Source organism: Asterias amurensis, chromosome 18, assembly GCF_032118995.1.
Source record: "Asterias amurensis chromosome 18, ASM3211899v1".
Lineage (NCBI taxonomy): Eukaryota > Metazoa > Echinodermata > Asteroidea > Forcipulatida > Asteriidae > Asterias > Asterias amurensis.
This window is the reverse complement of record NC_092665.1, coordinates 356,859-380,125: the sequence shown is the minus strand read 5'-3', so window position 1 is coordinate 380,125 and position 23,267 is coordinate 356,859. Positions and strand designations below refer to the sequence as shown.

The 23,267-nt window shown below is 41.0% G+C and overlaps 2 protein-coding genes across 3 annotated transcripts; one reads left to right on the top strand and one right to left on the bottom strand.

The window, feature by feature from the left end:
* Positions 1–521: 521 nt before the first annotated feature.
* LOC139950501 (uncharacterized) lies at positions 522–12,040 on the bottom strand. Of its 2 annotated transcripts, none has more exons than XM_071949212.1 (6): positions 11,842–12,040; positions 3,986–10,477; positions 3,200–3,403; positions 2,615–2,812; positions 1,735–1,938; positions 522–1,253 (listed from the first exon to the last, which is right to left on the bottom strand). In XM_071949212.1, exons 1-6 carry the CDS (start codon positions 11,900–11,902, stop codon positions 1,051–1,053), a joined length of 7,362 nt encoding a protein of 2,453 aa, XP_071805313.1. In that variant the 5' UTR covers positions 11,903–12,040; the 3' UTR covers positions 522–1,050. The 2 variants fall into 2 exon arrangements, with proteins under 2 accessions (XP_071805313.1, XP_071805314.1); XM_071949213.1 differs by having other exon boundaries at positions 3,200–3,373.
* A 172-nt stretch (positions 12,041–12,212) lies between these two features.
* On the top strand, positions 12,213–23,265 carry LOC139950563 (uncharacterized). Its single transcript, XM_071949306.1, has 11 exons — positions 12,213–12,340; positions 12,787–13,033; positions 13,366–13,631; positions 13,916–14,197; positions 14,836–14,922; positions 18,773–18,898; positions 19,814–19,936; positions 20,304–20,465; positions 20,998–21,168; positions 21,687–21,893; positions 22,449–23,265. Exons 1-11 carry the CDS (start codon positions 12,256–12,258, stop codon positions 22,616–22,618), a joined length of 1,926 nt encoding a protein of 641 aa, XP_071805407.1. The 5' UTR covers positions 12,213–12,255; the 3' UTR covers positions 22,619–23,265.
* Positions 23,266–23,267: the final 2 nt, after the last annotated feature.

The window sequence follows — 23,267 nt, the reverse complement described above, 5'->3', positions numbered from 1 at the left end:
TCGTTTTGTAAAATGGTACAGCCTTGCTACAAATTAGCAAGGTACCTTTGCTTAGTTACTGTCATGTGAAAGGGGCTTAAGAATGGCCATATCAAAGAAAATGCAATTACAACAATTAAACTTAAAGCTGACATTGAAAGATTGATTAGCCTTCATCACTGTGAATCAACTTGTGAATATACTGTTACTGTTTCCAGGTATAAAACTTTGGACCCAGGAGAGCAACATTACTATTATTTTATTCAGTTAAAGAAAAACTTCGGGCTTTTCAGCTAGGCAATCAAAACTCAAGTGCAATGGTCCACACTGTCTTATAACACGGTAGCTTAAGTAATGTGCGAATATGTGCACACTTTAAAGAACTATTATAAATACATCGTTTTTATTTACAATCATGAACTGAAGAGCAAGCAGGAAACAAAACATCAGGACTCTCTACCGAGATTTTTCTTTAAAGTTTTTGAAGAACCTTTAAATACAATTTTGACAAAAGGAAAACTTCATTTTGAAACAGTGTAAAAACAGAATTCGGATTGTCTAAAATTATATAAGGGAAAAATACGAACCATGCTGTTGATGTGTCAGAAATTATTATTGTTGGACTTGAGTTGCATTTGGTCGGTACAACCGCTTCGGGGCAAAGTGAAGCAATTACGGGGGACGAGGTACTAGGAGTTGAAATCGGTACAAACTCGAGTAGATTGGACCATCCTCCGGGCATGACAATAAACGACCCATCAGTTACCTCGGGACCAACCTTTGGTGTGTCTTGCATGTTAGAGACGTGATGGGTTGCAACCACAGTCACACAAAATCCCTTTCACACGACAGCAATGTAGCCGGTGTCCCTTGCTTTATTTTAAAATTTCGCAACCATGGTAAAATAAAACAAGGGACCCCTGCTAAACTGCTCTCGTGCAAAAAGGGTTTAAAGTTGTCCAAGGGAAGGGGTGATATGGACGCAAAGAATGGCCGAAGGGCACATGACGTTAAAACAATGATTTGTGTTAAATTTGTTGGAAGAAAAGTATTATTTAAAACCCGACTGTCTCATCTATAAAACATTGGCCGGTCCCCTCTATATTCTCTCTTTCCGTAAGATTTACGAGTCTTGAAGACAATACAGGAGATCAGGACGACGACCACTACCGAGATAAACGTCGCAAGGACGGCAACGGCGACGGTCTTGTCGACGGGCTTGCGAGACGGTCTTACGATGTGCGGCTTGGGAGTGGTTCGAATTAGCAGAGGTTCTGGTGAAACAAAACACATTGAAGTTTTATTAAAGGCTCTTTACACCATAACAGAAATATTGACTGCTATGATGTAACATTTAAAATTATAGACCTTTTAGTGATGTCAAAACCATGACTTTGCCCTAGGCGAAGCTGAGGGCATAGTCATGGTTTTTACATCACCTTGGGCCTACAATTTTAACTATGCCCCTCAAAGCAGTCAATATTTCTTGTATATACCCAATAATAAGACGTAATTTTATGCGATATATTAAACCTTACATTGTGTTCCGAAAAACAATAACGGGTTCTTACGACAGTTGTTTAACATCTTTCTTCATATATCCGAAAGAAAATAGTTTGCGAAAACAGTAAAGAAACAGTGGAGGACTAATAATTTGTGAATAACTGGCAAGAATGCGCTCTGTAGAGTGTCGTACACCTGTCGTAGAATAACAAAAAGGAAAATTAACTTCTCTGAAACATTTATCTTTCTTACCTTCCACAGGGGTATGTTGGCAAAGCTTCGGGTCTCCCAAGCAATCCTGGCTTTCAGTCATAGCGCCCTCACATGACAAGCCGTCACCAGAGGGAGCAGGGCTGTCACACCCGCGGTAGTGTGTTTGGTTTCCGGGTCCACACTTTGAGGAGCAGTCAGTCCATGTTGACCACTCGGACCATCGACCATCCACATTAGGTATCACTGAAGACGAAAAGGTGGACAGTTAATAATGGTAAGACCCTAGAGATGGCAAGACAGAGTGTTGATACGGGACGTGTATTTAATTTTGACACCGATTCACAGCGATTGGTTTTGCCAATTCCAGCAATGGGAGGAGAGTACATAATAATTATAACCACGGCACGTTAAACCGGAGGTCGTTGGTTCAAATCCCGCTCTAGTCAATTTTTCTTTGTTCAACCCAAAATCAATAATTATAACCAGTTACAACCAGTTATGATTTAGCACTTTCCACACTCGAAGGGCGTCTCAAATTGCTTCAAGCATTAATATCACTAGGCCCAATTTCATAGCGCTGCTTAGCGGCCAATTTTGTGCTTACTGTGCGATTTCTATTTCATAGCGCTGCTAACCGTAAGCACACGAAAAGGCATGCTAACCTTCCGGTGCTTACCCGCCACACGAACATTAATGACGTCACAATGCAAATCCATGGTAAACGCGCAATATGGCCGCCATTTTTTTCTGTGAAATGCGTTTGCACCTTAGCAATATTTTCTACTACAATTAGCACGAACATTTGTTTTCCGTTGCTTAGCAGCGCTATGAAATTGGGGCTCCTGGTCACTGGGCCATTTAAATAATTCATTAAACCGTCTCAGCTGTTACGGTTTGACGATATTAATACCCACTTTACCTGGACATCGCCTCAATTCACATGCCATGGTTTCAGCCGGGCTTCCTTCACAGTTACTAGACGGTATGACCAGACCCTGTATGAAGAGTCGACAATCTCTCATGCGGGACTGTTCACCCATGCCGCAGGTATTCGAGCAATCTCCCCACGAGGACCACTCCGTCCACCGGTCAACTGGGGAGTATGGTGTCGACGGTACTATAACATCGGAGATAAGCCCATCAATAATTTCATGTTCAACAAACTTTAATACTGCCCTTTTCGAAACCACGGCTTCGGCTCCAGATTCGGCTCAGGCTAGCTTGGCCCCGCGGTTGTTTTGTCAATATTGCGCGTGCTTTGCGTACAAACTCGGGGCTTCAGACGAGAGGATGGAGCCTGAAGCCGAATCCAAAGCCGAAGCCGTGGTTTCGAAAAGGGCCTACATTCTTTGTTTAGATCCGCTATTTCAGAACTTTGTAAACAACGACAAATGTACTACGTGTGCGTAGTTTCAAATTCAAGAGCTGAAAAAATTGTAATCTAAATTTGCTTGAATCTGTGTTTCAAATTGTAGAGAGAAGATATATTGGTTATCAACTTTACCTGGACATTGTCCCATGTCACAGCCTATTGTTTCAGCCGGGCTACCTTCGCAGTTAGTAGACGGTATTGCGAGACCCTCGATGAGGAGACGACAATCTCTGTTACGTGACTGTTCACCCAGGCCGCAGGTAGATGAACAATCGCCCCACGATGACCAGTCCGTCCACCGGTCAACTGGTGAGTATAGTGTGGTTGCTGAAGGTGCTTTTAACAAGTAGGACACAATATCACTTTAAATGATTTTAAGGCTCAATATTTGAAGATTTCTTTTTAACTGTTCGGGTAAAACTTCTTTGATTACCCCCCCCCCCCGACTCCCTATAAAAAAATAAAAAATAAGAAATGCAAATCATCTAAATGATAAAGACACATAAAATATAGGGCCTACAAGTTTAAAAATCATTCTCGTTAATACTTTTTCCACTTAGGCTTTTGAAGTATTTTGCTTGAACAACAATTTGTTTATTGTCCCTGTCGTTGTAAGCATTCGTTGTCACATTCTTGAAAATTTCCACTAAATTTTTAAAACAACAATTTAATATGCAAACCAAGTAGGGCTCGATTTAACAAAAACACCAACTTAAATCTTAAGATGAGCTGTCGGTATTACCATAATGATTTATATTTTAAAACAACACACTTTTCTAAGCAGTTAAGATTTATCCGTACTTCAGATCAATCTTGGCATTTTGATACTTTTTTTCTCACAATACACGATATGTCTCACGGCTTAGCTTGGAATGGCTTAAAAGTAAAACTTCATAAATAAGAGTTCAAAACACTCACTTGACATTTTAGTTGTCGTTCCAAGTCTTACTGTGGTTTCACTTGAAGTCTCAGGAGTCGCTACCAGTCCTTCAGTCGTTTCTTTAACCACTACTCCTTCAGTCGTTTCTTTAACCAGTACTCCTTCAGTCGTTTCTTTAACCAGTACTCCTTCAGTCGTTTCTTTAACCAGTACTCCTTCAGTCGTTTCTTTAACCACTACCCCTTCAGTCGTTTCTTTAACCAGTACTCCTTCAGTCGTTTGTTTAACCGCTACTCCTTCAGTCGTTTCTTTAACCACTACTCCTTCAGTCGTTTCTTTAACCAGTACAGCTTCTGTTGGGTTTATAGCTGACGTCATCATGTTGGTAGTTGTTGACGCATGCGCCGTAGCGGTTACCTTCTGCATCAAGGAGGTGGTGGTCACGTGTGATGTTTTAGGAGTGCTTTTTTCCCTTTCGCCGACGTCGTGCATGATGTCTTTGACAAAGCCGAACTGTTCCTTCATTTTCTGTTCCGCATCTTTATCCAGCTCCCTGGAGAGCGCCCCCACCCGTTGCATGTCGTCCCAGGGTAGATCCGTGTTTATTCGACCGACGAGGTATCGGAGATTGTCGAGGAAAGTTTCCTCGCCCGCGTGAGTTGTGAAGCTTGGCGACACCTCAGTCGGTAATGTAGAAACAGCGTAAGGTAGTTGAGGAGTTGTTGGTGTTGTTTCCTCGGTACTTGTTGGAACTGCCGGGGTGGTTGGTTCACTGTATAGGAGACTGTTCTTGAGTTTAGCTATTTCGTTGGCAAGGAGGTTTTTGTCAGTCTGCTTAAAGTTCTCAAAGAAATCTACAATGTTTTGAACTTCATCCGTATCCTCTCTCAGCTTGTTCTCAAACATCGAATGGCCAGATAGGAGGTCAAACAGGGCTTCTTGGTCATTCTTAGTCTCTACTGAAGTCACCTCAAAGCCTTCCAGATGTGTCGTCACTTCTTTAGTTGGGCCTAAAGTTGAGCCTTGTACTTCTTCCGGCTGTAACAGGCCCAGCATGTGTTTGACTTCGTCATTGAGATTGAAACGATCTGTCTCATTGAGAACTCCTTTCAACATACTATTGATAATACTGAGGCCTTTATTGTCCAACCCATGTTGATCTTTTGTGATCTCAGCCATCTCGTCAAACAGGTCAAGGATGTGCTCACCGCTAACCCTCGTTGTGGGAGCCATAGTTGTTTCCAGCGGCGTTGTAACCAAAGCCGTCTCTGTTGGACCCCACAGTTGGTTCAGACGATCCAACTCCACATCTAAAATTTCACCAGTCGGGTTTTTCTCTTTGTCAAATATTTCTTTTAAATTTTGTATCACCAGAAGATTCTCGTTTCCAGCCTCTGCTTTAGTCTTCCCGAGATCAGCAATTAGATCAAGGAATAGCTCAGAGTCTGGTCGGGGCGATTGCAAGAGGTCTGTGCTCAACCTAGCCGGTTGTTTTGATGTTGTCTCCGGTACCTCACTGGTTGTTTCTGTTCTCATGAGAATCCCAATCTGGCCGATGGCTTGCTCGAGGTCGTCTCCAAGCCGAACAGTTTCTAGAAACTGATTGAGGACGGCGTTGTCGTCATTGAAATTATCTTTCAATTCATTCCAGTTAACTTGTTCAACTTGTTGCAGGAAGTGTAGTATGTACATGCCTCCGACTGTCGGGTACGGCGTAGTTGTTGGGGGTTGTGTAGACGACAGTTCACTTTCAGTCGGCAAAAATAAATCTGCAATGTGCTCCACTTCTTTCTCCAAGATAGCTTCTGCGTCTTCTTCCCGCACTTCTCCTAAAATATTCTGGATATCTTGTGCCCCTTGCAGTTCCTGAAGCTTCTGTTTGCTTAGAGTATCTATAAGATCTAGGAACAACTGACTGCCAGCCTCAGTGGTTGTTGTTGGTGTTGATACTGGTGTTTCAGTTGTCTTTTTGCTCAGTAGCAACGCTATTTGATCGATAGCTTCCTGGAGATCATCTCCCATTTTTCTTTTACCAGTTTCTACAAACTGATCGACGAGGCTTTTGTCGTTTCTCAGGTCCTTAATCAATTCGCTGGCATTAACCTGTCCAACTTTCAGGAGAAAATCTAAAATGTATTTGCGTCCGACGGTTGGTTGCGTTGTCGGCACAGGGGTAGTAGTTGCAGGCAGGAATAACTGTGAGAGACGGTCCACTTCTGCTTCCAAGATGTCTTCTCCATCTTGTTCATGAAATTCCACAAGTACATTCTGGATATCTTGTACTCCTTGAATAGCCTGAACCTTTTCTTTGCCTAAAGTGTCTATCAGATCTAAGATCAACTTGCTGTTGGCCTCAGTGGTTGCTGGTGCTTCGGTTGTTTTCTTGATCAGCAGCATCCCAATTTGACCAATCGCTTCTTCAAGGTCATCTCCAAACTTTACTTTACCAGTGTTTACAAACTGATTGACGAGGCTTTCGTCGTTTTTGAGGTCTTCCAACAGTTTACTCCCATTAATCTGTTCAACTCCGAGGAGAAGATCCAATATGTACTTGCCTTCGATTGTCGGCTCTACTGTTGATACATAAGCAGTGGTTGGGACTACAGTAGGCATGAATAACTGTGCGAGATGGTCCACTTCTGCTGCCAGCATGTCTTCTTCATTTGACTCAAGTACTTCCACGAGAACATCCTGGATATCTTGTAGTCCTTGTTCGCCTTCTAGTTTGTCCTTCTCTGTTTCCCGAATTCCGTCTATGAAATCAAGGAGACCAACTCCTGACGTTGTCAATGGCTGTGTCTCAGGACTCAAGATTGACTGAAGGTGAGCTAAATCCTCCATCAACTTATCCTTATCCTCACCCATAGATGTGTTGAATATCTCCTCCAAAGCTTGGACCTCGATCAAATTGTTATCTGAGACTTTGAGCTCCATTTTGCCCAGAGTCTCCATCAAGTCCAGCAACTGTTGCTCTTTTGTCTCGCTGGCTTCTGTAGTAGCCGGGAATGGTGTAGTCTTTTCCTTAAGCAGGTTACCAATGTTGTTAAGAAGGTCCTCATTTAAGTGCAGTGGGACCTTCTCCAGAATACCATCGACCAGATTGATATCGTTGCCCCACTCATCAAGTAGTTTCTCCTTGTTGATCAACTCAGTTTTATTAAACAATTCTAACAAGTACTGTCCAGAGAGGGTCGTTGTTGGTGGCGCAACCGTCGTCGCTGAGGTTGGCATCAGCAATCCAAGTAGCTGATTGATTTCATCGCTTAAAACAGCCTCGTCAGATTCATTGAGAGCTTGGAACAGATCGTCAAGATTGTTCACCTCTGCTCGACTCGTCAATGTTTCATTCAGTGTAAGTTTAATAAATCTGTCGACGAAGTCAAGTACATTCTTAGTTGGGATGGCTGATGTCTCCATGGTCATGGTTGAAGGATTAAATAACTGATTAAGATGATTTATCTCGTGGCTTAAGATGTCTTTGTTTGTTTCTTTCACCTCTTTGAAGAGCTGCTCGAAGCTCTGAATTTGATCTTTATTTTTCTCCCCTGTTTTTGGTTTAGTTTCATCAAACTCGTCAATGAAATTGATGAGTTCTTCTCCTGCCATCTTTGCTGTGGTTTTGTATGGTTCAGTTGTAAGCAGTGATGTAGGTGTGATCTCAGTAGGTGCTAGTAGACCCATCAACTGTTGGATTTCATTATCAAGAACATCACCATCTGATTCTTGAAGACCTTCGAAGATTTGATTAATAATGGCAATATCCTCTTTGCTTTTCTGCGACTCCTCTTCTGGAAGCCCCGCGATCTCGTCCACAAATGCCAACACTTTATCTCTGGTAACAGTCGGCACTGTTGTCACCATTGGTTCTGTGGTTGGATTAAACAACTGGTTGAGATGGTTGAGCTCATGGCTGAAAATGTCCCGGTCTGCTTCACCAACGCCTTGAAAAAGCTCTTCCAAGTTTTGGACTTGGCGATTGTTTTCCTCCTCGTGTTTCTTTTCTGTTTCTTCTAGTTGTTTAATAAGACCTAGAAGTGCTTCTCCTTCTCTTGTTGTACTGGGCACAGGAAGAGTTGTTGTTGCTGCCGTGGTTGTTGGAGGTGCTGTTCTTAGAAGACTACCGATTTTATTGATGATATCTCTGACTTCTTCGTCCGGTTTTACATTATGATCAACAAGAAATTGATCCAAGATACCAAATTCTTTCTTGAATTCTGCTTGAATATCTTCTGGATTGATTACACCTGTCTTGTTGAGAAATTCCAAGAGGTATTGCCCACCAATTGTCGGTTTGATGGTACTTGCTTCCGACTGTGGGGTACTAGTAGTGTGTCTTCCTCCACCAAGTTGCAAGAGTTCTTTGATGAGATCCAGGTCCTTCTCGGACACTTTGCTTTCAGACAAATTGCCTATTTCATCAAGCATGTTATTTAAATATGCTTCTTGTATCTTAGAGTCATTTCCCATCCCTGCTTTGTCGATCAAGTTCAGCAAGTCCTCGCCAAAAACTGTTGTTGGTGATGCTTCAACTTCTGTTGTCATTTTGGTAGTCGACAGTTCCACCGGGTTCAGAATCTGACCCAGCTGGTTAAGGCTCTCAGATAGTTGCTTATTATCAATCGTCTTCTCAGCTACCTCGATCAAATCCTGGAAGTCTTGTAGGTCATTAGGGTTCGGTGTATGGTGGGCTGTATCCGCATCCTTAAAGGTTTCATCAAGGAGTTTAAGAAAGTCCTCTTGCACATTGGCGTGGGTCACCTTAGCTTGGGTGGGAGGTCCCTCTGAATTTGTCGGCTGAGTAGTCTGTCTTATTACTACCTCAGTTGTTTGAAGTTGTTGAAGGGTCATGGGTGCGTAGGATGTAAGTTCTATTTGAATCTCTGGCATTAGCGTTGTCATGGGTTCTGACGTCAGTGGTATTCTCTCAGGTTTGACTGTCCTTGTTGTTTGAACTTCGGTTGTCGTGAGTCGTTCAGTAAGATGTTCTTCTGTTGTTGGGAGGAAAGTGGTAGTTTCACCTAGCCTCACTAGTTTATTCAAATCGTCCAAATGTTGTGATAGCTGAGTGTTGTCAATAGTTTCCTCGGCCTCGTTGATCAAGTTTCCTATGTCTTCTAGATCCCCCGGGTTGACCTTTTCGTGTTTATCCACAGATTCTTTAATCGTTTCGCCAAAAAGTTTCAGAAAATCTTCCGGTCCGGGTATCCCTTCACGCTGTGTTTCCACACGAGAGGTTAGAGTAAGCACCCGTGGTGTTGTAATCGGTGTAGATGTGGTTTCCAATTCCTCTGTTGCTACCTCCTCAGTAGCAGCCACAGTCGTGAACTTACTGAGACTAGTTGTTGTTTCGGTTGTCGTCGGCTCTTGATATTTTTCTGTCGTAAGAAGTGTTGTCTCAGGCCTGACTGTCACTGTTGTCAGGACTTCGGTTGTCGTCTGCTCTTCTGTCGTAGGTGGCATTGTCTCAGGCCTGGCTGTCACTGTTGTCAGAACTTCGGTTGTCGTCTGCTCTTCTGTTGTTGGTGGCATTGTCTCAAGCTTAACTGTCACTGTTGTTGGAACTTCGGTTGTCGTCTGCTCTTCTGTCGTTGGTGGCATTGTCTCAAGCTTAACTGTCACTGTTGTTGGAACTTCGGTTGTCGTCTGCTCTTCTGTCGTTGGTGGCATTGTCTCAGGCTTGACCGTCGCTGTTGTTGAAACTGTGGGTGTCGTGAGTCGTTCAGTAAGGTGTTCTTCTGTTATTGGAACTACGGTAGTAGTTTCACCTAGCCTTACTAGTTTATTCAAATCGTCCAAATGTTGTGATAGCTGAGTGTTGTCAACAGTTTCTTCTGCCTCGTTGATCAGGTTTCCTATGTCGTCCAGCTCCTTTGGGTTGACCTGCTTATTTTTATCAACCGATTCTTTGATTGTGTCACCTAAAAGTTTCAGAAAGGCATCGGACTCGGGAATAGCTTCGCTCTGTGTCTCTAAACCTGGGGTTGACTGGGTCTTGGCTTTTGTTTCATCTATTGGAATCTGTTGAACAAGGTCCCAAAGTGAGTTGAAGTGTTCGTCTGAAGTTTTGTCTATCTTTTTCCTGCCCGCCTGACTAAGAAGTTGACGAAAGTCTTGAGAGTTTTCGGCTGTCTGAGACGATCTGCTTTTGCCCTGACGGCCCGGGCTGCCACTTAAAAATGAAAACAGATCCGCTGCTCTCGACTGGCGTGAGTGGTTTTCTTGGTGGGTTATGTTGAGCTGTTCATCGGCAGTCGTTTTGTTATACTCTTCTAGTTCTTCGGCGTTCACAGTAAGTGATAGTTCATGTTGGTTCGTGGTTGGAGTAGACCCCTTGTTACAGTTCTGGCATTGTTCACATGCTCGGATCTCAAAATGCAGTTCATTGCAACCAGTTTTGTTGACAGCTGTGTTTTGATGAATTTCTCTGCATGACCTGGATCGATGTGAACTCATGATTACGTCATTATTGTGGAATGTGCCTATTTCGAGACACTCTGACCAGGTTGACCATTGTCCATATTGTGCATTAGCTGAAATGATACATTAGTGATCGTGACTTGGATAAAAATGGTGTCAGAGTTGAAGATACTAATGGAAAACATTAACAAATTTAGCTGTTTTTTATAGATACGTTTGGTGTATCCCAACGTACGCATACAATACCAAATCCATTACATAAGATTGAGATGATTTTAATACTAAATCAATTTCACAATCAGGCCTTTTTTGCAGTAAACTTGTGAAGAAATAACTTCTTCATAACGGTAAACAAGGCTGTAATTTTCTCGCAAGAAGAAAGACCCAACAGTTTCCTTTATATAGTTTTGGAGTGTGCAATGAAGTTTTACATTTTTTATTAGCGATGAACTTTTCCATTTGCAATTTGCAAAGTTCATCACGAGGGATAAAATAAATATCGAGAAGGCTATACTGAAAACCAAACTTATCCTTCCAATGTATCCTTATAACCAAAAGATTTAGCCTGCATACTTGGGAGGGCACATCCTTTTGATTAAAGTTTTTGTTTTACTTTTGCCTTGCCCCGGACGACCCATGCCAACAAAGAGTTATTTCCGAAGATTAAAGACAGTGGACACTATTGGTAAATGTCAAAGACCAGTCTTCTTACTTGGTGTATCTCAACATTTGCATAAAAAAACAAACCTGTGAAAATTTGAGCTCTATCGGTCGTCAAAGTTGCGAGATAATAATGAAAGAAAAAGAAAACCATTGTCACACGAAGTTGTGTGCGTTCAGATGGTTGATTTCGAGACCTCAAATTCTAAATCTGAGGTCTCGAAATCAAATCCGTGGAAAATAACTTCTTTCTCAAAAACTACATTAATTCAGAGGGAGCCGTTTTATACTATCAATCCCCCCCCATTACTCGTAATCAAGTAAGGTTTTATGATAGTAATTATTTTGAGTAATCACCAATAGTGTCCACTGCCTTTAAAACAAATGAATAATTAACAGCTAGTTCAAACAGACAATATTTTCCTACACGAGAAAATACATACGATATAAAAAATGTTTAAATGTTTTAAAACATAACCACTCATGATACCATTGCGATGATGCAATCAGTCAGAATGAAGCCTCTCAGTCTCTTGCAAACAGTTTTCAAGGGAACTGCATAATTATTTGTACCATTGCATTTATGCGACAAAGAATTAATGCTGAATACAATTTCTGATCAGAATAGATCCAATCGATTGAAAACAACGACTGACATGTTTCATAATATACGCTTCTAACCGCAACCCTCCCAAATTTCATTTGTCAAACAGGAACAAAACAAGTGAAGTTTTCTTGAACGACGAAACTTACTGATGTTGCATACATAACAATTGTCAATAGTATATCATACGTTAAAACCAAATTGTTAACTCACCCAAAATCAAGGGCAATACGATGCAAATAGCTATAGTTTTAACTCCTGTGTACGCCCCCATCCTAAAGTCATGACGTTCTCCTGATGAAAACCATTCTTCAAGACCTGTCACTCTAAACTTTCAAAAGACTTCTCCAGCAACAACATTAAGCAGAACGAAAGATGGACGCCATTTGTAATGATTACTTTTTGTGTGTGTTATTATTACGTGTGCGTATTTGCGTGTTGTTAGTTGCGCGTTCTTGGTTTGACATAAAGGAGCGTTCATTTGGCGCGCTTGTTTTTAAAACGCGTTTGCTGCGCGTGTTTTATCGAAAACTGAACGCGCTTACAGCAGCCCGCGCGCCTAGTGTATGTTCTAGATATAGCCAAGACTTTTTAATTGCTCCTTTTTATTTTAAATATGAAAGCAAAATGTTTTCCAGCATAGAAATCAATTTTATTCTGATTGGACTCTGTATAATTATTGCAAGAATCGGACCAGCATTTCAGGCTGAAGGTGGGTACAGTTTTGTTCAAATATCAATTTTTAAAAACCAAGTTAAACATCTTTTTCCAACTTTTAAGTCTTATTAATTTTGTTTACTTATAAAACTATTGTTTTTTAAATTTTGTTGTGTAGCCTTCGTTTTTCTTTTTTAAATAGGCCTACCAAGGGTATTTTTTAAAAACAACTTTTGCAAACCTTTTAAATCTTGTTTTATTCTGTTTTAAAAATCTCGTCAGTTCCAACTTAAAACGAGCAATATCGGTAGTAAGTTTTGTTTTCTTCAAATAGGCCTAACAGTTCCAAGGAGTTTTAAAAAAACATTAGCCTACTTAGCAATTTTTTAACTAAATCATATTTTGGTGTTGCAACATCCCATGTACTTTTGTATCTTCTTCTTTAAAGCATCTTTTGCCAACTTTTAAATCATGTTTTTTTTACTGTCTTGTCTAATTTAGACCCAGCGCTAGTTCTATCAATATCCGATTCTGCGGAGTGTGAGTTCCGTGGAGAACAGGTTTGTGTCGTGTCCGCTGCGGTTGGGGGCCGGGTGGCCCTGCCCGTCGATGCGGTCGCAAAGGAGCCCGACACGGACGGTGGGGTGGACGAAGACGGATGGGTACAATCCCTTGATGAAAGCGAACGGGGCGTCCAGAGAGTCGTCTGGTACAAGTATTACGATGGTCTTTCGCCACATTTTCACAGGTAAACAAAATGAAAACAAAATAATTACATCTATATTTTCAAGAAATTGCCTGATTGAGGAGATATGGGAACTGTAAGCACATGTACTGTAACATTTGCTTATGGATATTAGGCATACAAAATCTCAAAATGTTTAGTCAAAACATTATCATGTTGAGTGAGTAAACGAAAGATGATTTGCATTTTTTATATATATGCCTATTATTATTGTATGCAATAATTATATGTTGTACACAGTACAATGTATCTTGTCTACCTTTAGAAGTGTAGTATCAAACTGATACTGATTTTGAATTGAATTGATTTGAATGTTGAATGAAATTTCTGCCTAGTTTCCGACAGCGACTCGACCGCCTCTCCGGGGATCTCCTACCGAACATGCACCTCGATGGCACGGGGCAGACGCTCACTCTCTCCCCGGTGCTGGCCGGTGATATGTTAGAATCACTGTTTATAGCGGAGGTTGGTCCAGTTAAAGATGATGATAGTAACCACGATTCGTACACTATCGATGACATGGAGGTGTTCGATCTAAACACGGAGAAATTACATCCGTCGAGCAGGATGGTCTACTTTGCTCTTGAGACGAAAGCAATAGGTAAACATTTTCAACTTTCGTATATCATGAGTTTTCCCGGTAAAATTCATCAAAACTAAATTCACCTCTGACTCCTAAAGGCCTTGCCACACAGGGCAATTAGTACTGACAACTTGTCAAACAGTATTCAATGTTGAACAGTTTGTGCTGGACAACGCTATGAAATTGGTTTCAGGACTCCACTGAATAGGCTGAATTGAGCTGTTTAAACATTACCAAAAAAAGAACAATTTATGCTGTTTAATTAATTGTTTTACATTCTTTTCTTTCCCTTTTTGGTAAAGAACTTGGGCCATTTATTCGGGGAGATCCCCTTAAAATTGACATAAACGACTTCTTAGAAATTCATCACAAAGAAACGCACTATCGTTGGGCGATAGAGGGCGCCATCCAATCTGTTGTTCGTCTGAACACTCCGCTGGACCACGAGGTGGTCCCGATTCTTACAATAAATGGCTTGGATGACGATCTGCTTGGAACAGTGATTATAGGAACGGTTTATGGAAAGAGAGACGGGGTACCAGGCAGGGTTTCTATCGGCTCACAGAGATTTCTCATTAGGAAAGGTAAGTTTATAAACCTTTTTATTGTTGCTTACAAACATAATCACAATAACGTTGGTACACCTCTTGACCCAGTTAGCATCCTCCTTTTCTCCACATGACCAAACCACCTCGGCCTGTGCCTCCTCAAAATGGGGCCGATCCCCTCCACTCCAACTCTCCTCCTCAGCTCCTCACTTGACAGCCTGTCAGCCAGAGACACCCCACACATCCACCTGGGCCTAATTTCATAGAGCTGCTAAGCACAAAATTTGCTTAGCATGAAATGTCTTCCTTGCTAAAAACAGGATTACCAACCAAATTGATTTGTTGCATAGTGCTTTTTACTGGTATTCAGCTGTATTTTGCTTATCCTGAAAATCACGTGAAAATTTGGTTGGAAATCCTGTTTTTATCAAAGGCCAAAATGTCATGCTCAGCAACTTTTTGTGCTTAGCAGCTCTATGGAATCGGGCCCTGATCAATTTCATCTCTGAAAAGCAATTTACCTGTTTTTTTATCCATGCAGGTTACCAGTCTAACACGTACAAAAATAACAAGAACAAAATCCCCTATAAACTGTCAAGGTTAAGGGGAGTCGCCGACCCCCTGTGTGAGACAAGAGGCTTATACTTATGTTCTATTTATTTATATTCAAACAGATACGAGTCGATCCTGCCAGGGGCTGCCAACGAACAGAACCTGTACGTGTAACCCTGGGTACGAGCTAGCCGATGTTGCATGCAAAGGTAAGCAATGGATCAATCAATTGGCATGGCTCTAATGTTGCCGCTTGGCATCCAAAGTAGTTTCAAAGTGCTTATCTTTTGCTCAGTTCCTTATATTTATTTACTTACCAGGGCCCAATTTCATACAGCTGCTAAGCACAAAAATCTGCTTATCATGAAATTTCTTCCTTGAGAAAAACATGATTACCAACCAAACTTCATGTGATTTTCAGGCTAAGCAAACAACAGCTGAATACCAGTAACAAGCAATATTTTACTGGTAATCCTGTTTTTATCAAGGAAGATATTTCATGCTAAGAAACTGTTTGTGCTTAGCAGCTCTATGAAATTTGGCCCTGATCTTAAATTAGTTGTGACATGTAATCTTGTTCTATATCACATTGGATAGCGGCATGTTTGGAGACACTTTGACAGACGACTTGTTTTTCTTTACCAAGTTTCATAAACATATAACCATAATTCATTCACAAGGAAGCTATTACTTGTAATTGCATTTCGTATACAAGAGAGTATAGAGCTCATCGGAGACGAGTTAATGGTCCGTTTTGTTTGATCAATTAAATTTTTGAAATCAGTCTGACACCACGAGATTCGAGGTCGACTAAACGAGTAGGCTTTCACAAACCTCCTTCAATTAACGTTAATGGCCATTTGCTATATATTAAAGTTAACAAACAAATGCTGTTCAAAAAGGATTTGTAGAAAAAGAGGGTCATAAACGTTATTTAATCGTATAGCAAGTAGGCGTGGCTACGTAGTGTAGAACACCATGAAATAAATAAACAGGCTACTGGAAGGGGGTAACCAAGACAGTTCCCTATAGTTGTACTGTACAAACTGAAGAAGGTCCGAGACTGTCTCGTAACCCGAAGGAGTTCATTCTCTGCAAACTGTACGGTCTCTGGAATTCAGACTTAGATTGGCTACTGGCTAAGGAGAGAAGATTGAAGAAATTAAGAACAGAAATTAAGAACAGAAATTAAGAACAGAAATTAAGAACAGAAACAGAAAGTGACAAAGAAAAAATTGAAGAGTACTCTTTAATATGATTTTTTGTTTAGCTCCCACTTTCTACTGGCAAATATCATTTAGATGGAACTTTTTAGCTCTTTACAGTAACATACAATCAATCATGACAATGAAAATAATTTAATGTCCTTTGGATATCGGTATAAGCGATCTCAAGGTCGGCCAAATTGACTTTAACAACGGTCACATACTACTCATTAATTCTTCCTTTAATAACAATAATTTAATACTTAATTAAGAGCCGACAGGGGAGTCGAGTTGGCGCAGTGGTATCTTTCTTTGCCTTCACCAGTCATCGGCTAGGACCAATCCGTCATTTTAAATGCTGGGGTTTTCAGTCCACTGCTATCATTGTAATTAGTTTCGCTTACACGAGAGAGTACTTGCCTTCGCAATTAAAATAAATTAAATGAAATGACATGAAGCGAATCTGCCCATTACATTTTATCAAGGAGACTACTAACTGTTATTAAACTAAAAGGTCCGTAGGCGTGGACTTAGGCGGTGAAGTGAATAACGACAGATTAAAAGGAACTGCTCCTGTAAAACAACCCCATATTCTTGGTTGTGCAGTGTTTGAAACACAGAGGCGGCTCTAAAACTTCTTGGTTGTGCAGTGTTTGAAACACAGAGGCAGCTCTAAAACTTCTTGGTTGTGCAGTGTTTGAAACACAGAGGCGGCTCTAAAACTTCTTGGTTGTGCAGTGTTTGAAACACAGAGGCGGCTCTAAAACTTCTTGGTTGTGCAGTGTTTGAAACACAGAGGCGGCTCTAAAACTTCTTGGTTGTGCAGTGTTTGAAACACAGAGGCGGCTCTAAAACTTCTTGGTTGTGCAGTGTTTGAAACACAGAGGCGGCTCTAAAACTTCTTGGTTGTGCAGTGTTTGAAACACAGAGGCGGCTCTAAAACTTCTTGGTTGTGCAGTGTTTGAAACACAGAGGCGGCTCTAAAACTTCTTGGTTGTGCAGTGTTTGAAACACAGAGGCGGCTCTAAAACTGCTTGTACACCGACAGGAAAACTAAATTGTTTGAAGAAAATCAACTTACAACCTTAAAGACGACATTGTGTTTGGATACTGAGAAAGCACAGCGATTGCCAACAAAGACTCCAAAACAGAAGGATTTAAACTCATTGTAAACTGTGTCTAAATGATATTGACGTTGATCGACTGGAGAAAGAAAACAAATTGTGCAAAATAAAACACTGAGCGCCTGAGGCGAACTTAACGGGAAGTTTTTAAGAACATTTTGATAAACTACTCAGCAATTTAACCTATGACGACAGTTTACATTTCGACATTTAGAAAAGGTTTTCGTTATAACAGCATGGATGTCACCTGTAGCTCTACTGCTGGCAAATATCGTGCAGTAACGCTTGTCTTTACTGTGATCGCCTGCATGTTACTGGGAAAAGTCACTGCTTTTCAAAGTTGTGGTATCTGCCCTGCAGGATGGAAACTATGGGAAACGTCTTGCTACAAGAGCTTATACCCTCTACAGACCAACTGGCAAATTGCTTCGGAAAGCTGTCAGGACCTTGGGGCAAACCTGGCTACACCTAACTCAATAGAAGAATACGATTTTTTATGGAGTACTGTTTGGGCGTCGGCGTCTAATGGGGTGTGGATTGGCTGTACGGATGAAGATGGTGACAAGGTGTGGGAATGTAATGGAGACACACAAGACGTGAAGTATCGTGCGGAATGGTATGAGACCATCGGAGATAATCAAAAGTGTGCCGTTATGTCTATTTCGTATCCTCTATGGGCCAGCAAGATATGCAACCAAGAGAAGAACGTGATGTGTGAACGCCCTGTAGAGATCATGACCCAGACCGCGACTTGCTCCATCGTCGCTACCGATCGCTGTCTGCTCGACCACACCTTCAAGACTCTCATTGTACGAGGAAGATTGCAGTGCTGTCTGGCTTGCCACAAGGACCAGCGTTGCCGCTCATTCAACTTGAGAGGCAACCAATGTGAGCTGATCAATAGCACTGATGCTGAGGTTATGTTGAGTACAGCAGGGAGCTGCAACCACTATACACTGTGATGGGATATTTACTTCGCTACGCACCTCTCGCCTCAATATTTGTAATGACATTCTATCAATTATTATGATATTGAACGTAACTTTGAAACCTTGTGATTTCCAATGAAACATGATGTAGCGATCCGAACTGAAACATCGCAACTATCGACGTCAGTTTACTCTCTACTAACAAGTTGCACTTGTTTCTTGGACCAAATTACATCGAACCAAATACTTGCATCATTTTAAGTTACAGCACTTTACTTTAAAACAAATTGACTATCAAATGTACCTATCCGAATTGTACAAATGCACCAGCACGACGACTGCAGTGCGTGTCGTCGCTGGTAACTATGACTTTGTAAGTTAAAACATTTCCACTGTAAAACATTCTAACACAAAACCAAGGACTGTTTATTCAGTATTGTCCAAAAGTCTGTTATGAATTCAATAACTACACACCGTGTACCGCAAACCATACACACTGCATACCGTTTATCCAGCAAAACTCTAGGTGTGGTTCATTCGTAGAATGTTAAACTCGTCAATAGATTGTATAACCTACTAAACGTTGATAACTAATTTGTTTTTGTTTTTAAGAAGATACAAATTTTAGAGCATATTTTTGCGTTTTGTACACAGATGGCAACTGTAAAGTAAAAATAAGTCTGTTAAAAAAAAAAAGCTTATTTAAAAAAATGTTCCCGTGATAAAGTGTTCGCCTTTTACATGTTAGATGTTGATTTTGTGTGCAATAAATTGTTCAAAAATGGCAAATCTTTGTAACAGATGTAGATGAATGTCAGTTAGGCACCGGACGATGTCTCCCTAACTCTACATGCGTGAATACCCCAGGATCGTACCGCTGTGAGTGCCCAATGGGTTACCACGGAAATGGAATCAGTGGCTGTCAAGGTATCTATATTTACTGGGTACCAATATTTTTTTTTTTTTAATAATTTCTCGAGGTTTTAAAAACGAAAACCCCAGAATCAAATAGTTATATTTCAGTGAGCTGTCTTTGAGTTAGTCACATTGAACCGATTCAACTAATGTCACAATGTTGTTTTCTTTTAACAGCATTTTTAGTAAAGCGGCTTTTCGTGCAGAAAATACCGCTATACTTTTGGTTTGTCATTTGAAAGTCAATTCTTGTACACAATGTAGTGCGCATTTTTAGGCGATGTGTTGATTATTATAAATTCTTTGCATTATCTGCCATCATTGATAACATGTTTGCTCGTTCAAGAGAGTCATGCGAAGCGCGTACATGTGTGCATCATCAAAGATGGCGGTCAATGACGTCATGTAATATCCATCTATTTACTCCTGAATTGGTGAGTTTCAAATCCTACTCATGTACATGGTGTAACTGCAAACCTTACTAGGTTGTAGCTCCACCATGCAAAGTTTCAAATCCTACTCATGTACATGATGTAACTGCAAACTTTACTAGATTGTATCTCTACCATGCAAAGTTTCAAATTCTACTCATGTACATGGTGTTACTGCAAACCTTACTAGATTGTATCTCCACCATGCAAAGTTCAAATCCTACTCATGTACATGGTGTTACCGCAAACCTTACTAGATTGTATCTCCACCATGCAAAGTTTCAAACACTATTCATGTACATGGTGTTACTGCAAACATCACTAGATTGTATCTCCAACATGCAGAGTTACAATTCCATTTTACTGTAAACCTCATTAGATTGTTTATCATCATAATTTTGTTTCGAATCCTACTCCTGGCGTATATGGTGTAACCGGAATTATTACTAGGCAATGTCTATCCACTATGCAAGATTTGACATCTTACTTATAATAGATACTGATGAATGCGTGACTTCCATTGCTCTATGTGACGATAACGCGGTTTGTGTTAACACACTTGGATCCTACCGGTGTATTTGTCATGAGAGATTCATTGGCGATGGATTTGATTGCTTAGGTAAGTAATAACAAAGATGATTACAATAAGTTGACAACGATAATTCCTCATTAGTCGATAATCATGAACCATTCAGCAAACCATTCCCGGACATGTGACATTCATGCCTTTAAAGGCACTGTACAATTATTGGTAATTAAACTAATGTTTAGCATAAAACCTCATTTTGGTAACGAGTAATGGGGAGCTGTTCATAGTATAAACTGTTGTGAGAAACGGCTCCATCTGAAGTAAGAGAGAAGACTGGTACTTGACAATATTACCAAAATAAAAATGTGTCCAGTGTCTTTAAGCAGTTCTATGTTTATTGGCAACGGTGCCTGACTTAACAGTACAATCCTATTCATTTTGATTATTCCTACCGCAGCTATCAGCGAATGGACGTCTTGGTCACTCTGGTCTTCTTGTTTAGGTTCATGCGGGAGGTCATCGCGCATGCGCTATCGTGACTGCTCCCACCCGGAGAGTGGAATGATTTGTGAAGGGCCGTCGGTAGACACCGAGCCATGTGAGAGCAAGCCGTGTCCAGGTGCGTCTAAAATTACAGCATATGATATTTTATTTATTGAACCATTTTAAAAGTACCATACATTGTGGGTTGCAGATAGTGTGACCACGTACATGAAATAACAAACTGCGAAAAGTTGCTCTCGATCCGTTTTTTAAGTGACGACATAGGAAGGTTTATCTGCACGTCACGCACGTCACGCGAGCAAAATACGTGAACGTCAGAAGATTTGGTTGTTTCTGGGTGACGTTACCACTTTGGGCTTATTGCATGCTCACGTATGACGTCTGCACGTAGGCACTGATGTGAAAAATTGTAACTTTACGTATGCTAAAAACGTGGCATCTGACATTTATGTTCACGTATTTGCTCGCGTAAAAAAACGTGCAGCTAATGACGTTGAACGTGCACATTTTTTCAGTATGTACATACATTGTTCATAGCTATTTTATTTTTAAGTTTTCTGAAAGGGTTTTTGTTAGGTTTCATTAGTTTTCAGAAACAGTTTCCTTTCCTAAAATAAAAACTGTGTCCTTTTGCTCTGCATTTTTAGTGGACGGTGGGTGGGGCGAGTGGTCGCCGTGGTCTGTATGCAGCAAGTCTTGTGGCGGTCACAGGGAGAAAGTCCGGGCATGCGATAACCCCACACCTACTGATGGGGGGTTGTTCTGCATCGGGGAGATGTACCAAATCAACAGCTGCGAGTCACGCTCAGAATGTCCTGGTAAGAATAGTAAATATTCGTAAGTTTTACGATTGACATGGGCCGGAATGTATCATCATCATACAGCTTGTCCTCCCGTAGGTCCCGGAAATGGCTTCCCAACAACTATGAGTCACCATAATGTCTCTTTTCCTTTTCGTAGAAGTGCTTGATATCTTCCAGATATATCTGAAATGTATAGAGCTGCTTAATCACAAAAAGTAGCTAAGCACACATACTGATGCTTAGTAGCTAACACTAGCATTTCGTACGGACAATTTGTGACTGGTATCCTGCGTATTTCTGCTAAGCAAGATATTGTTAAGCAGTCTGCTTTATGACATTTTGCCCTGACGTCATCATGAATATTAATTTTGGTTGCGCCATGTTGGCAGTCAGTTTCCTCAGCAGTGTGCTGTGTGTAGTGATCATAGGTTGATGAATATGAATACTTGTATTGATTTATTACAAAATGCGCTAAATAAGAACCAATAACTGGTATTATATTCACTGCAATATTTGTATATTGTGTTTTGTAGTATTCCCGCGATTGCTGAAAGTCAACGGCGGATGGTCCCAGTGGTCCGTTTGGTCGCTTTGCTCGACATCGTGTGGCCCGGGTATACAAAGTCGACGACGGCGTTGCGGTAGGGCGACCTCTCTCGATGATGTCCGTAACCCTTGTGATGGTAACCCAACTGAGATGCGGGAATGTGACAGGGATTTCCAGACGTGCTTTGATGCTTGTAGGTTTGCTTCCAGGTTTAACTACCGTTCTAGCATGCACAGGCAAAACATGTCACTTCATAATGATTTCCCTTTTCTGTATATGAGGAACACAATGCCTGTGGACTGAGCACTTTTGGCTTAAACGATCGTTTATCGATGTTTTACAAGTGGTGTTATGATCCAATAATAAAAAATACCTTTAAATTGTGTGGTTTATATTTAATTTGAGTGGGGTGTCGTGGAAGGGCGATTTAGGGCTTAATTGCTTCTCTCCAACCATGAGTACAAATGGGTCAGGCGAGAAGAGTTTAACCTGTGATGAACTGGAATCCTGTTTACGGATAGTCTCAGTTATTTCATGCCAATAAAAACAGCTTTATAAGCAATAATTGGCTCGGAAGAGACATCACTTACCTTTATTATTACTGGTTTATTGTAAAATCATCTGCTTGTCGTAATCCAGAGACTGAATTAAAATACAGATACTTTATCTTCAATCATTGACATGGTCTGCCATTTTGTGGAATCAAATCTTGGACGTTAATAACAATGTCGTTTTTACCCCCTTGTAGTGATGGGTGTGATATGGGGTGAATGGGAACACTGGAGTACATGTTCCCAGTCTTGCGGGATAGGGCGGCGTCTTCGATCCCGTCAGTGTCTTACAAAGGGCCGCTCCCTCGGGCCTGGATGCAGCGGGGCTAACCAGGAGCAACAACCGTGCCTTCGTAGTAAATGTTGACAACGTCTCCAACATTATTAGTGTCTCAAACACATAGAGATGGCGGGATGTTTTCAGCAAAGACATGACTTTATTTTCTCGACCACTTCTACCTTTCGGGAGCCTCGATGATGTAACAATGATCTGTTTGGAGAAAGTGAAGAAGCACCCAACCTAATCATACTACGGCGTACCTATATGATTTTTCGTCAAATTGCGTAATTTTTTTGAAGAGATAAATCTTGAAAAAAGTAGAATCCTATACAAGTGAACAAATTGTGCAGACTTTCCCCTCACATCAAAGTTGAACTTAACATGTTGTGATGATGATTACGCACATGTAATTGTACATGCCTGCCCTACTCCTGCCGATAGGTGTCGCTCTAAGGAGACATTTTATTCGGTCTTCAAAATGTTTTTTTTTTTTTCTTTCAGTGCATCGTGGTCATGCCCACCAGACACCGTGGGGAGTAGCGTGTTATAACAGTGTATTTTTGCAATTCACATCGAGTTAGACAATCAAGTGATTTTCGTGTCCAAATTAAAAACACTGTAAACAGTTGCATACAACTTGTAGAAATGTTCAAAACGTGTATAACTTGTAATAAAATGACGTGTCATAGACCTTATCGCAAATACTATGTACACGCGCTGTAGTGAATGAGATGCA

Excerpts from the sequence above, each read along its gene's own strand:
- LOC139950501 (XM_071949212.1), bottom strand. The coding sequence starts at position 11,902 with ATGGGGGCGTACACAGGAGTTAAAACTATAGCTATTTGCATCGTATTG. Across the intron at positions 1,939-2,614 it reads TGAATTGAGGCGATGTCCAG|TGATACCTAATGTGGATGGT; the intron begins GTAAAGTGGGTA and ends TTTCGTCTTCAG. Across the intron at positions 1,254-1,734 it reads CCAACATACCCCTGTGGAAG|AACCTCTGCTAATTCGAACC; the intron begins GTAAGAAAGATA and ends TTGTTTCACCAG.
- LOC139950563 (XM_071949306.1), top strand. The coding sequence starts at position 12,256 with ATGTTTTCCAGCATAGAAATCAATTTTATTCTGATTGGACTCTGTATA. Across the intron at positions 13,632-13,915 it reads TCTTGAGACGAAAGCAATAG|AACTTGGGCCATTTATTCGG; the intron begins GTAAACATTTTC and ends TTTTTGGTAAAG. Across the intron at positions 18,899-19,813 it reads TGGAATCAGTGGCTGTCAAG|ATACTGATGAATGCGTGACT; the intron begins GTATCTATATTT and ends TACTTATAATAG.